Source organism: Arctopsyche grandis, chromosome 10 (assembly GCF_051622035.1).
Source record: "Arctopsyche grandis isolate Sample6627 chromosome 10, ASM5162203v2, whole genome shotgun sequence".
Lineage (NCBI taxonomy): Eukaryota > Metazoa > Arthropoda > Insecta > Trichoptera > Hydropsychidae > Arctopsyche > Arctopsyche grandis.
In genome coordinates this window covers 24,124,114-24,138,627 of record NC_135364.1, presented here as the reverse complement: position 1 = coordinate 24,138,627, position 14,514 = coordinate 24,124,114, and the positions used below count along the sequence as shown (strand labels likewise).

General features: G+C 35.0%; 2 protein-coding genes across 2 annotated transcripts; both read right to left on the bottom strand.

The window, feature by feature from the left end:
• Positions 1-618: 618 nt before the first annotated feature.
• GCC88 (GRIP and coiled-coil domain containing 88 kDa) lies at positions 619-7,398 on the bottom strand. Its single transcript, XM_077439604.1, has 12 exons — positions 7,136-7,398; positions 6,955-7,050; positions 5,132-5,235; positions 4,912-5,057; positions 4,756-4,835; positions 4,260-4,429; positions 3,709-3,940; positions 3,223-3,635; positions 2,939-3,142; positions 2,740-2,849; positions 1,455-1,532; positions 619-1,373 (listed from the first exon to the last, which is right to left on the bottom strand). The coding sequence occupies exons 1-12, from the start codon at positions 7,218-7,220 to the stop codon at positions 1,199-1,201; spliced, it is 1,893 nt and encodes a 630-aa protein (XP_077295730.1). The 5' UTR covers positions 7,221-7,398; the 3' UTR covers positions 619-1,198.
• A 3,477-nt stretch (positions 7,399-10,875) lies between these two features.
• On the bottom strand, positions 10,876-12,867 carry LOC143917964 (protein elav-like). The gene has a single exon (XM_077439602.1). It carries the CDS (start codon positions 12,569-12,571, stop codon positions 11,531-11,533), a length of 1,041 nt encoding a protein of 346 aa, XP_077295728.1. The 5' UTR covers positions 12,572-12,867; the 3' UTR covers positions 10,876-11,530.
• Between the last annotated feature and the right edge of the window lie 1,647 nt (positions 12,868-14,514).

Below are 14,514 nucleotides of genomic sequence, written 5' to 3'. Positions count from 1 at the left end.
TCTTTAGTGTTTTGCCAATGTTGATTCGCATCAATGATTTCAACATGTTTGAAGAGTGCAGTTTGGCTGTCATCGATGGAATATTTGCGAGGCGGAGATGACGATGATGATGTAATGTTGGGACAGTCGACCTTTCTGGTTGAATTGAGTGGAACAGCAGCACTATTGAGGCGCACTGCAATCAACTTTTAAGTTTTGCTCGATGAATTGGAAAAAGGGACATCTAAATGAGTGGAAGAAATGAAAATCTTCTGCAGTGGAAGAGTTGAGTGGCAGGGGTTGTCACAGTGTTGTCAACTCATGTTTTGTATATAATAAATATGTGTAATTATGTTATTTGGTACTTATGTACAATTGTTTGTTTATTTACCGTAACAACGCAGGTGGCGACGCGAACACATTTGAAATTATTGCGTTGCAATGCCACTCATTCCTGTTCTCGTTTTTGGGCGATTTTTTTTTTACAGAAACCATCACGGGCATACACACAATAGCTCATGTAAGTTTGATCGCAATCGGTTGGATGGTATAGGAACGCATACTTGACAGACAGACAAACATTAATTTTTATATATTATATATACATATGTATGTAGATAAATATTTAGAAACCTTTTTGGTGTCAATGTTTTGAAAAAATATTGTAATACTGTGTGTTTCTGTTTTTAAAAAATAATACTTAGTTTGTTCATACACGAAACAAACTGACCAGTTATACTGTTCACAAAAGAACAAATTGACAAACTATTAGGCATAAGTTTAAGTATTCTCAATCGTTTATCCCATCCTCTATGTAGATACATATGCTTACCCTGGGTTGCAATATTAAAAAAAATGCGAAAACAGGAATTATAGCAACGTTCTAATGAGGTTTTCATAAGATTTCCAATTTGAAATACTTGGCGTTTTGACAGCCAAAAGTTTCACGCGACACCTGGTGGGAGTCTATTTGTAGATATCTTTTGACTGCTAGCACTTCAATAGTTCGTGTATGAACAAACTAGTATGTTCATAAACGAACCAGAATGAACATTTGTACTGTAACATATACATAAATTGATGTGTGTACTGACATGACGTGATAAATCATACATACAAACATATAAAAAATGACATTAAAAAATTTTGAAAATGTAAGTGTGTGTGTGTTATATTTATATAAAATAAATTAAATAAAACTATAATTTCTCCTAGAATGTCAAAAAATGATTTTATGTACAGTTTCTTTTTCGTTATCGGTGAAATGGAGCACTGCGGCGATTGCATTAAACATGTGTCTTTTGCTGTATGAATTCGTACTCAAAAGGTAAGATAGTACAACATTCTTTAAATACTCCAAATTCGCACCTTCTCTTGATTGGATGCGACGCAATCTAAAAAAAATAAATTGCACACAAGTATTGAAATATACATATGATCATTCGAATAAAATATTAAAAACAAATAATACAAACCTATCTATTTCCTCCTTTAGATTTCGCCTGACTTCCTTAAATCGATCTTTTTCTATAGTAGCGTCTCTTTGAGAGTCCCTGCCAATAAAATAATACATTTAATGAAATCATTACGTTATTACTTTATCTATGTACGTAGTAACAATAGATGAAGTTTTGTGATCATGCGAAAATTCGAAATTTTGACTGATTCGAACTCAGAATCGGTCACTGATCAATTTTTCATGATCTAGAAAAAATATGTGTCTGTGTATTTTGGGGATTTTTTGAACACCGTTAGTCCTATGGAACTGAAACTTAGTATCGGCTACTGAAATTCTTATCGATACGACGTAAATTTTTTAGTTGACCGGAAATGGTACCTCCCCTTATAGATGTCCTCTTGTTTTTAAGTTTTTAAATTCAATTATCTCCCAAGCCACTAATCGAATAGGACCGAAAAGTGTTTACATGTAATAGAAATTATAAATTTTGTACCCGAATATTTTTTAAATATTTTTATCTGAACCGGAAGTAGTAGTTTTACTCTAGATAATTGAGGTTTTTTATGTTTTTCTCAGAAACCTTTCAGTTTATTGAACTGAAATTTCATATCTAGAAGTTTAAGCGTAATAGCAAGTTATGGATAAAATTTGGTAAGCATACCTCAACCGAAAGTGGCAGTTTACACTTGTTCGATTTTTCTTCAACTATTTTTTCGACCCCTTAAACATGTGTGCTCTTCACGAAAATATTCAAGTATAATTCTTGCATCAATTTGATGAAAATAAAAAAAAATCACTAAATTTAATAAACCGGAAGTGGGATTTTTTCCTCTTAGAAAGATCAAAAATGTTGTGACCACGATTCATTCCACACCCCTAAACGTATCAAGCTGAAAATTTATATTTGTATTCTTTATGTACTAACTTAGAGCTGATAAAATTTTGGTCAGAATTCGTAAACCGGAAGTAGTATTTTTTTTAAAGCAATATTTCATTATTTTATTTTGACCTTTTAAATTATTTTTATTTTTTTGATATTTAATATATATAATAATTATAGTGATTTTAAGTAATAAAAAAATTTCGAACAAAATCCGACAACCGGAAGTAAAACTTTTGTCCTGTATAAGTTTCCCTATATTTGCATCGAAAATGCTCTCATAACCAGTATGTGTGAATGTATATGTATGTTTAATTATCAAATTTTGTTTTGTGATCTTATATTCCTCAAATACATAGATAAAGTTATTGGTTTGATCACATCCGAATTTTTATTTTTATACGCGTATACATATTTTCACCTAAGTTGTCCTTCCATTATATGCTTCTCTTTCCTTAGACCAGATATTTCCAAATCCTTTCTTGCTAACTCGTGTGCATAATGTAGCATATGAGGTGGAGCTGAAATTTCCTGTTAATATGACAATAAATAAATAAAATAAAACAAAAATTAGTTTCGATACAAACTTTTGAATTTGGATTTTCAAATTGCATTATTACCTGTAATGATCCGTTGAAGTCATGTTTATGATTAGTGTCAGACTTATCGCTCTCTACCTGCCTTGCTTTAATCTCACCTTCCCTTTCTGCCAAAAGTACGGCATATCTATCTCTTTGAACTTTTAACTGTTGCTCTAACGTTTGCACCCTGTTTTTATGTTCCAATACTTCTTCTTTATATGATAATCTTTCAGTGTTAAATTTCTTAAAATAAAACAAAAACATGTACTCGATTTTCTAATGGAAATTCAAAGCTTACAAAATATGGTAAATAAAAAAAAAACCTCATGTTCAATTTTGATTTTAGCTTCGCATTCTTTTTCTATTTCTTCTATTTGCTGATTGAGTACTTCGACTTTATCTTGGAGTGTTTTTATATGCGACTTTAATTGATACAATTCATTTTCGCTTGCTTTCTTTGGCTCCGGTGTTGAATCAATATCTAAGCTGTTTTTATGTGACAATTTTCTTTTATAAACATCGCACTCAGCTTTCAAAGCCGCCAATTCTGATTTACATCCAAAGTGTATGTTTGAAACACCAGAACCATTTGCATTGAATATGTTCCAAACGTCAATAGGACTTCCCATCTTTTCGTTGACAATAATAAGCTCTTTCTTCAAAGAGTGGATTTTATCAATAATTTTTTGAAGGCACACCATATTAGACGATTGTGAATTCAATACCAAATCGTCATCTGAAATTTTTGCATGTGATTTTAAATGCAATGACCTTTTTCTGAGTAGATTTTAATTCAGAATTAATTATACCTTCGGTCAGTGATGTTTTTCTATCCGCATGTGATTTATCCTTGTGTAATTTAGTCTCCACATTATCCCTAAGATGTTGTATAATTTCTTGATCTTTTCTGCGCTGTATATCATATTCACCGACAGTATTTGACAGCTCGGCTAATCTCGCTTCAAGAGCAGCGACCCTTTCCTCTTGACTTGCGCACATATTTCTTGCAGTTTCTTCAGCTTTTTTTGCTTTAATACGTTCCTTTATATATAAAAAAAACAGTTTATATAAATATCATTCGAAATATGTATAAATTTATAACTGAAACAATGCTTATCGTTTTAAAGCATAGATGTTGGAACTAGTTTTATCGGTTCGGTGATCAAAATTTCGATCACGGAACATCTGGCACCCAAAAACTCTATCAATCGAAAGCTACACATGCGAAATATTGTACTAACGAGAACTCGAGTGCCAGATGTTCCGTGATCGAGATTTTAGTGACTTGTGCGAGGTCGCTTTTTACAGAATAATCCGTTTACCGTTTTATCAACTCATTTTAGAAATATGAAAACAATACCTCTCGTAATGCAACTATGTGATTTTGCTTCATTTGAGAGATTTCGTCCTGTAATTGCACTAACATTTGAGGGGTTTCTATCGTTCTCGCTTCAGCCCTATTGAGTTTCCTTTGTGTCGCTTCCAATTCACTGTTTAAATCTCTAAATCTCTTTTCTAACTCTCGGCTACCTGGATACAAATTAAAACAAATGTATAAATATTTAAAATGAAACGTTTCAAATAAAATATGTGCCGTTATATGTATTTGAAAGTGGCTAAAGACTATTTAAGTTTGACTTAATTCACAAATTGTTATCACTAATTTTAATTCAATATGTCCAGAATCTTGGAAAAGCTGAATAGATTTATTACAGGCCATCAATATTTTTAAATATTGTAAAACGCAAAACATTATATCTTATGATTTGTGAGATATTTCTAGAACTAGATCTAGACAAGTGGATTTAAACCAATTTCAAACATAACAGCTCATATATCGGAATGTATGTAAATACCCGGATCATTGGATATGACAAACTTATCCTCCAATTTTTCTTTTGATCTTCTTTCTGCGCTAAGCTTGGTTTGAAATTCCCTTAAAAATGTATTTTATTGTTAATAATAATACAAAACAACAATATGTGTACCAACATTTCAAATAAAAAACAAACTTTAGCATTAAGGTATGTTCAACGTGTTCCTTTTCTCTTTCCTGTATTTCAAAAGCCAACTTAGCCTTAATATTTTCTAATTCAGACTGTCTCTGTTTTGAAAGATTATGCAACTGATCTTGAAGTTCCTTCAATATTTTATCATTCTGCAAAAAATATATCAAATATTAAACCAACAGAACAAATAAACATTTAATCATTACAAATTAACAACACAAACCTCTTCTCTAGCTAGTCGCTTATCGTTTTGATACGCTTCCTCCATTCTAGCTTTTTCAGCAACCAAAGTCGAAACAGATAGCGTAAGTTTAGCAACCGAAGCATCTGAAACATGTAACCAGTAAAGTAGGGTTGCCAACAGTGTTAGGGTTTCCAACAAAAATTTTCGCAATCCATATCAAAATTAATCCGAATTGCCAGTACAAACTGAACCCTCCGAGTGCTGACGTTTTTTATTCTGTTGAAAATTTCGCCAACATTTCCAACTAGAATTATTTAGAAATCCAATCGGAAGCAGGTATAAAAATTGTTGCTAATCCAAACAAACCCTAGATAACTACCGTCAAGGATTTCGAGTTTTCTAAAGGTGTGTTTCGGCTTTCTAATATATCTTGCGACAATATAAAATAAACAAAATAAGTCTATTAATGAATGTATTTTTCCAAAACTAGTTCCTTGTTCTTCATTGTTGTTAAAAGGTAATGCTCACAATCTAAAATACTCAGCAACTATTTCCATCGGGAAATTCTGCTATGGTTGTAAAAATTCAGAAATTCCGGTGTAACTCAGTCTTTATAAACGTTGACGACTGAATGACACGGATTACACGACCCACGTTCAATGCATTTTGTTTCAATGCTACCTAGAAAGGCTTAGCGAGTAGTATTCTTGTTTTCTTTGTACATGCTCAAAATACAACGCCTATCGGCGTTTTTCTGGCCTATGGATTTGTTGGCAAAACGCCGATCCGCGTTGGTCAGCATTCAAAGGGTTAACTAAATTTATGTGCATTATATTTCTATCATTCCTCCAAATGGATTCCATTATAGAAAAAATGCGTTCAACAAATGCATTGCTGATTGGGATGGATAAAACTTTCGATACTATTGTTTTAATTTCAGTTATGTTTTCGAATGATTTAAAAATTGTCAACCAGATCCGCCCCGTACTTGCACAGATTATGAACATGTTGTTTGGTAATATTAATTTCGTCATAAATCGATTCATTCATTAATTTGTATTTTCAAACCGGTGACCGGAAAAATGCACTCTCGAGACATCCAAACTTTCAAAGATGCTCAAGGAGAACTAACGCAATAGAATTCCACAAAAAAGCGTCAAGGGGTAGTTGTATGTTATCCGAGGATGTTAACCTTTTTTTGTGAAGTTCTATTGCGTAAGTTATTTTTGAGCACCTTTGAAAATTAGGACTTCTCGAAACAGCGCTACTATTCAGTGCAATTTAGTGCATCTTTCCGGGAACCTTTCAAAACAGGGGCAATTTTTAGAACTTTTTCATATTTCAGATAATTTTTCTTAATGTTTAATACAGCCAAATATCTATAACAACTATTTTCAAAATCATAATATTTGTATTTGTGTTGACTGCAGAACACCATAGGCTGAAGATAATAGAGTAAGCAATTCGGACCACCTGCTCTCATTCTTATCACTTAGCACCTGAGTGCACGAAAGAGATAAAAATCCACCGCACATGCTGGCCGACACTTATTATATTTGCATCTCATTTACTGGCCAAAGCAACGGTCGAAATCAATTATTTCGTTTACAATAATAGATTCGTCAGCACCAACTTTTATTTCTTGACATTTGTTTTATATAGTAATTATGTTTTCCTACCACGAATGACAGAATTAGACCACTGTTCGGGAGATTTTGTTTATAAACTCTAAGCCCGGAGATCGACCGTCAAACCCGGAGTCTCCGGGTCAAAATGACTGTGTTGAAAACCCTACAGTAAAGTAACGTTGAATACCTTCAACGAGAAATTTAAGAAATGAAATAAAAAAGCATATGGCATACCTTGTGCAAGACCTTTTTCGGTATTGTTAATAGCAGCAAGGCTAGACTCTAGCGCTTCTTTTTCTCTCATAAGTCCTTTATAAGCAGTCACAACATCTGGAAATAAACAAAACACAGCCCATTTTAGAATGACCAAATTCTAATCGTACAATTCTAGGAAGGAGAATCCGACATAAAATACCTCGCAAACGATATTCGTATCTTTGAAGTTGTTCTTTCTGCTTGGATATGGTATCAACCAGGGTCGCCCTGGACATTTTCTCCATGATGAGGAGTCAACGATAAAGTTACAGCGTCCAAAAACAGAAAAATTTGACAACTGACAGCCACATTCACATTTGACGTTTGATGTTTGACATTCACCAACGGCTCGTAACAACCATAAACACGGCCATCACTTTTATTTTTTATTTTGAAACGCTTGAATGTATTTCGATTAAAATATTGCGAAACACAGCTAAAATGATGCGCTTTACTTTTTAAAAATATATTTTAATGATGTCTGTCTTGACTTTACTTACTTTTGTAACATCTCTTTAAGAAAAATAGCTATTTAAACATACTTACTTCACTTAATTTAGCATATCTCTCATTTCTGGACCAAAATTATATAAATATATTAACGTATTATTTGAACACAACACGCAGGAAACTTGTATGTATTAATAGAAAGATATATTTTGAATCCTTTATTCATAAAAATTACATATTATCTCAATTGAAAGTCAAATGCAAAGACAATACTAGACTTGTAAAACACATTGTTTTGTTGAGCAATTCAATTTACTGAAGATTGTATACAATTTATTGGTTACATTTATTTTTGTTATTTCAAAATGGACACATATAATATGCTTACATTGACTGTCATAAATACAAATGTTACTATTTTAACCGTATGGAATTCATCATGTCTTCCATACTTTTCTTGTTTGTTCTTTATCCATGTAAAAAATGCAACAGGTAAAGCAAGTACAACATTGTTTCCAATATATAACATAATATCCATTTAAAAATGTCTCTCGACGATTGTAAAATTTGTATCATATTTGTAAAATCACCACAAAAAAATGGCATCATACAGTAAATTGCTTTTCATTTCAGTTATTGCAAATTATCCTAAACACACTTAAACACATCGAAACTCCAATAAACTTACAAATAAATATCCTTAAAAAAATTTTTTGACTTATTTAAAACGGTTACAACACTTTTCTGATATGACAAAGACAACACTTCATTACAGAACTCCTTCGAAATGTAAATAAAATTAATAGTACTTGGCCGCTTCATTGTGCTACAGATACATTTTCTATTTGATACATTGTGAACGAGATCAATTACAATAAACACTGGATAGTCCAATTGATCCGAGTGCCGATATTCGTTTGCACGCTCATTGCGTCTGCCAATCCTCAAAACATTTAAATATGTATTGCATTTATTCATTTAACATTTCCAACAGCTAAGTTAATAAAAATCGACGGTTGACATCAATTCAAACATTTAACATCAGATTTAAATTGTCGTTAAAAACTAATGAAATATTAAACATCAATTTACATAAAACTCTTAATTAATTCATGTTTTCCATCAGTCTTATTTTTTTAAGTCTAGAATACAATGAGTATGGACAAACACCGATCGACTATTTAAAACTATGTAATTAATTTAACAATGTTCCATTATAAATTATTGCATTTACATTTCATTGGTTTTTATTTCAATATATCATCTGATTTCAAATATACAAATGTTTAAACCTAACGTGCAACGGAACACATGTTTCCCGTACATACGTATTACATTATATATCCGAAGCCGGCATTCTCCTGCATCTTGATGAAATCAAACAATGATGCTTTCATCGCAAGATTGATTGTGAAATCATAAGATAGATGGGAAATGTTAGTCGAAAACCAAAATGAGACAGTTAGTCTGAAAGAATGTTAAATGCATATGAATCGGCAAACACAATAATAACAAATGGAACGCATAATAATCATTGGGGGGGGGGGGCGGGGGGGGGGGGAAAACTTTAGGAAAATGAGTCGTGGGTGAAAAATAAAAGATGAAATAAAATTTTGAGGTGTTTATTATTGCTAGAATCAATAATAATAATCTAAATGGATCTACCAAGATTACATTCGTTGACGTTTACAATTTAACCAAATTAACATCGAAGGAGATTGCTTTGCACCGACCACTGGATAAATCCGATGGGGAACATAACATATCAAGCCCTATCTAAAATCTAGGCCACACCATTTATTTAAACCCATACCTGCCCAAAATAAAAATTAAATTAAATACAAATAAAATAAATGGAAACGAACAAAATGAAATAATAATACACATAACCTACTACTGAATAATTCTTGTTAATAAAATAAATCAAACTTAAACCTACGATAATAAAACGAAAATGTATCATATTTTTCAATGCTAACGAGAAAAAATCATAAACGAATATTTTAATAATTGGTCTAGATTTCGGACAGGTATATTCCAAAAAATCTTCGATGTGTAGACTTAACTGCTCTGGTTCAGTTAGCATACATGAAACATATGACAACACAACACAAAATATTCAATTCATCATATAACTTATAATACATAACATCTAATTCATTTGATCTCCAATAATTGGAGCCTTGTGACTAGTTTAGGACACACGTACATGAACAAGGTTAGAAATTAATTGTAAATAGTTATATAGCATTTTTAATGAAATATTTAGTATGAAAGATCTGGTCATGAAATAGAAAAAAAAAAAGCAATAAATTAAATCAACTTACAACGTACATCCTAGATAAACTTATTACACCTAGAGTTGCGCAAATGTAATAATTGCTGACTAGTTCGATTTGTAAATGTAAGTACTTTCAATAATTGATTGCCTGTTTACATTTAGGCTTTTACCTAACTTAATCTTATCTAAAAAAATGTCATCAGATCATGAAAACATTGTCACAACAATTGATTTTATTTTTAATTTCAAAATATAAATAAATACATTTATTCCTGTCGCTGAGGGATGGGGTATGCGGGGGAATTTTTCAGAGTGGGACACGAACGAAACGAAGGATGAGAAGCCGCGTAAGACTACACGAGTACGTAAGATTCATTAATAATGATTCGTCAATGAGATTTACCGTATAAAAATATCTTTTCAAACTACTGTTTCAACTGTTTATATGGCAAGCATACGCCGTCATCCACGTAACCTGGATTTAATTAGATTTATAATAATAATATAGATATATATATATATATATATATGTAAATATAATTGATTGTATTTGAGTCATTGTTGATGTGAGTGTTTGTCGGTACGGTACAAACGGTACGGTACGTTTGTGGCCAATATGTATGATAGTACTTTATTTAAATAATTTGAAACTAACGTAGACGTAAGACTAAATATATTTTAAATAAACTATACTACGCGCACGAAAAGAAAAACGGCTAAGGCAAAATACATACATCCAACAAAACCGAACACAATACTTTCAAGCGATACTTTTCCTAAATCTATGTACAATCGATTCGAAGTGAGAAAACAAACTGCAACGTACTTTCATCTTACCGATTGATTTTACACAAGTGAGAGAGACATAAATTACAACAAAGATAGACAAACATATTGAGTAAATGTAAGATACGTACTAATATTAATGATTACTTAAAGTCAACTATTATAAATTAGAGAGAGACGCATTTCAAATAAGTATGGTACTGTCTTATGTTCAAAAATAAAGGTACTTTTAGCTATTATCACAATGTGCGTAGAAATAAATGATCTTTCATTACATTTTACATTTTAAATAAAACAAATCGATAATTTTATCAAGTCAACGTAACATTATTTGTTATCTATATATGTAGTATATACATATAAGTGATCGTATAAAACTAGGAAGCGCCGGAGCGGACTCGGCCAGTTTTGTATATGTGTATTAATTTACTGAAGACAACGTCACATACTTATATAGGAAGATAGAGCATCGTCGGGACGGCTGCGACTCCTCGCCCCGCGATCACGTCTTAACATTATGTACATGAAACTTAATGAAGAGCTACATTGCACCAGCTTTGAGAGGTGTTTCGACCGCTGTATACGCAGTCGGACGATACTTTCGTCACAATATATTAAAAAATATTACTAGGGTCGGAGGTGGGCCGGCGAGCCGCGGACGACGCGCAGTCGGGAATGATTCGACGGTTAATCTAGAGCCGTCGTCCGGGAGACGCGGGCCGACCGTCCGTCGCCGCGACCTCAACAGTCACACATTATAATACTTTCTCCACGTCTAGCGGAGGCGGGACTCCGCTTTTGAAACGCGCCCGCCTCCGCTTTACATTGTAAAATTTCTTCTAAAATGCATCATATTATTCCTATAAAGAGTTCACCGTCGTCGGATGATTAATTTATATTATATTATATTAATTTTTATTTTTTTTCCATGTAATTTTTTTTTATTCACCATCGTAGAAAAGTCTCAAACGTATAAAAGTTGATGGGTTCAGATTTGAGCGGTGGTGTTGATTATTCTCGGGGTACCCGCCTCGGTGTTTAGGATTTGCTTTTGTTCGTTTTGAAGCTGACTTGCAAGACCTGCCCGGCGAGCACGTACCCGTTCAGCGACTGGATGGCGATCACCGCCTCGTCGTAGTTGGTCATCGTGACGAAGCCGTACCCCTTGCATTTGTTGGTGGCCGAGTCGCGGATCACTTTGACGCTCTGCACGGCACCGAACGGCCCGAACAGCTGCCACAGCACGCTATCGTCAGTATCCGCTGCAAGATTATACACAAAGATACACCAGCCGGAGCCTTGCAAGGCGGCCGCAGCAGCAGCCGCCGGCAACAACGCTTCCCCAGCCAACGGACTGAATCGTTGCATGCCTTTGTTTATGGCGAGCAAAGCTTTCCCGGCAGCGGCCCCCAGCCGTCTCTGTAAGTATGCCGGAGGGAGTGGAAGCTTTGCAGCTGCCGCTGCCGGACTGTTGGCGCATTTGACCGTGATGGGAGCGGCCGCTCCGGCCGGGACCGACCCGTGCAACTCGGCGATGGCCCGCTCGGCTTCGACCCGCTGGTCGAATCGAATGAAGGCGACGCCACGGGACGCGCCCTCCTCCCCAGCCGCGCCCCCGGCAGCGGCGCCCTCATGCAATATGCGAGAGCTTATGATGCGTCCGTAAGGACTGAACAGAGCCTCTAGCTCTTGTTGGCTCATGTGTTTGGGCAAGCCAGACACGTATAAGTTGGCCCCCTTGATGGCGTCCGAGCTGGGCCGCGCGAAGGATACTTTGATGATTTTGTTTTGGAGTTTGAGCCCGTTGAGAGTGTTGACGGCTTTCTCGGCGTCCTCGGGCCGGTGGTAGTTGACGAATGCATACCCGAGGCTCTGGCCGTTGAGGATGTGGTCGGGGTAGACGGTGACCTTGTCGCGGATCAGCTTGCAGCTCTCCACCTCGCCCACGCTGGAGAAGAGCGAGCGGATCTCCTCCTGGGTCATCGTCTGCGGCAGGTAGTTGACGATCAGGTTGGTCTTGGACTCCTTGGGCGAGCCGGTGCCGTTGTGGTTGGGCGCTTCGAGCGATTTGGCCATCATGGCTGTGGGCGGCGGACTGAGGAGTGAAGAGTGGAGAGCGAAGAGTGGAGAGTGAGGAGTCGGGGTGCGGGTGGTGGGGGCGGGGGCGCGCGGGGGGCGAGTCGCGAGTGCGGCCGAGCGGCGCCGACGAGTGCCGAGGAGTGGCGAGAGGCGAAGAGCGACGGGAGCGACGGGAGCGGGAGTGGGAGCGGCGGGTGCGGGCGACGGGGCGAGCGCGTGCTCCGAGCGCGCCTGACGGGGGCGGCGTCCGCGCGGCGTGCGCGCACCTGGCAACACTCGCGTGTCAATGACCTTGAGATTATAGATTTTGTGCCGCGAGCGGGAACCCGTTCCGCCACACAGCGACCCACATCGCCGCTTTTGCCGCTACTTTGCCGTCTCGACCCAGATGCGCCTTCGTTTTCGTTCGCATTGTGCAATTCGCAATTTTTATTCGCATCCTGCCACCCGGCTGCCTCTCTCGTAAAACCGCGTGCCCTTTTCCGACGATGGCTTCCTTCGGGTGCGACGCGAGGTGTGGCAACACCGCCCTACGCTTGTGCAATTTAGTCGATTGACCCGCCCTAAAAGAGTAAAAAAAAATTTTTTATTTTTTATTTATTTATTTAATATACTTGGGGGAGGCGGCAAAGCCGATAGGCCCAAGGGGTTTGAATAAACATATTTTACAAATTATTCATATATGCAATAAAAAAATGAGAAAAATTAAAATACATTAAAAAAAAACAATGTTAAAATAAAATAAAATAAGAGAAGAAAAAAAATATATAAACAAAAAAGATAAAAATACAGAAATATGATTATGGGAAAGAAGAATCACTTAAAAAAAAACGTCAACACACTAATTTTAACAATTTCTATGTTTGACTTATTTAATATTAATGCTATACAACCTAGAGTGATTATTGCAAATTTGTTTTTCGATGATTAATTTAATTGAAAAATTAACGATTGTGATTATGAATTTTTATTTTGATATATTTATTTTGTCTTTTTGTTATATATTATATTATTTTTATTATTTCATAATTTTTATCATATTATTATTCTTATTATTTTGATATTTTTATTATACTGTTATTTCTATTTTTTTCTTTTTGTTTCCTCTAACTATCTTACTCTATTATCATTTTTGTTTCTTATTTTAAATGTTTGAGCTTTCCTTTTTTTTACCTATATGTGAAAATTATTAATGGTTTATTTAACATAATTATGTTTTTTTTACTATCAATCTATGTAACTTAATAAACTGTAAATTTTCCAAATAAATAAAAATATTAATATTAATAGAGGTTACTAAATCGTTGGGAAGACTATTCCAAACTGAAACCACTCTGTTAGAAAAGAATGCATGTGTCTCTGATCAATTTATTAGATTTATCTTTTTGGAGTCTAAGCGAGTGACCTCTGAGGTGAGTGTTTGTGTTGAATGAAATAACATTAGACATATGACAATTATAGTGATTATTAAGAATTTTATAGACTTCGATTAAGTCACCTCTAGTTCTTCTCGTCTCCAATGTAGTGAGATTCATTATTTTCAATCTTTCATTATAAGTAAGTGATTTGAGTTCAGAAGGAATCTTTGAAATTCTCCTTTGAACCCTTTTAATACATGTAATATCCTTTTTAAAATGAGGATTCCATATGTTAAAAGCATATTCAATTCTAGGTCTGATGAAAGTTTTATATATTTTTGTTAAAATAGTTAAATTTAGAAAATTGAATACCCGCTTTATAACATACAAAAATGAGTAAGTTTTGTTGACAATATGATTTATATGTGCGGACCATTTTAGGTCGCAAGTGGTGATGATACCTAGGTCTAATTGGTATTGGACGATGTGAAATTTTTATTCTGTACTCACTTATTACAATTTATTTATTTACATATATACCAGGAAGGCTGGTCTCCGTGACGAGACAGAATGTTAAATGACAGA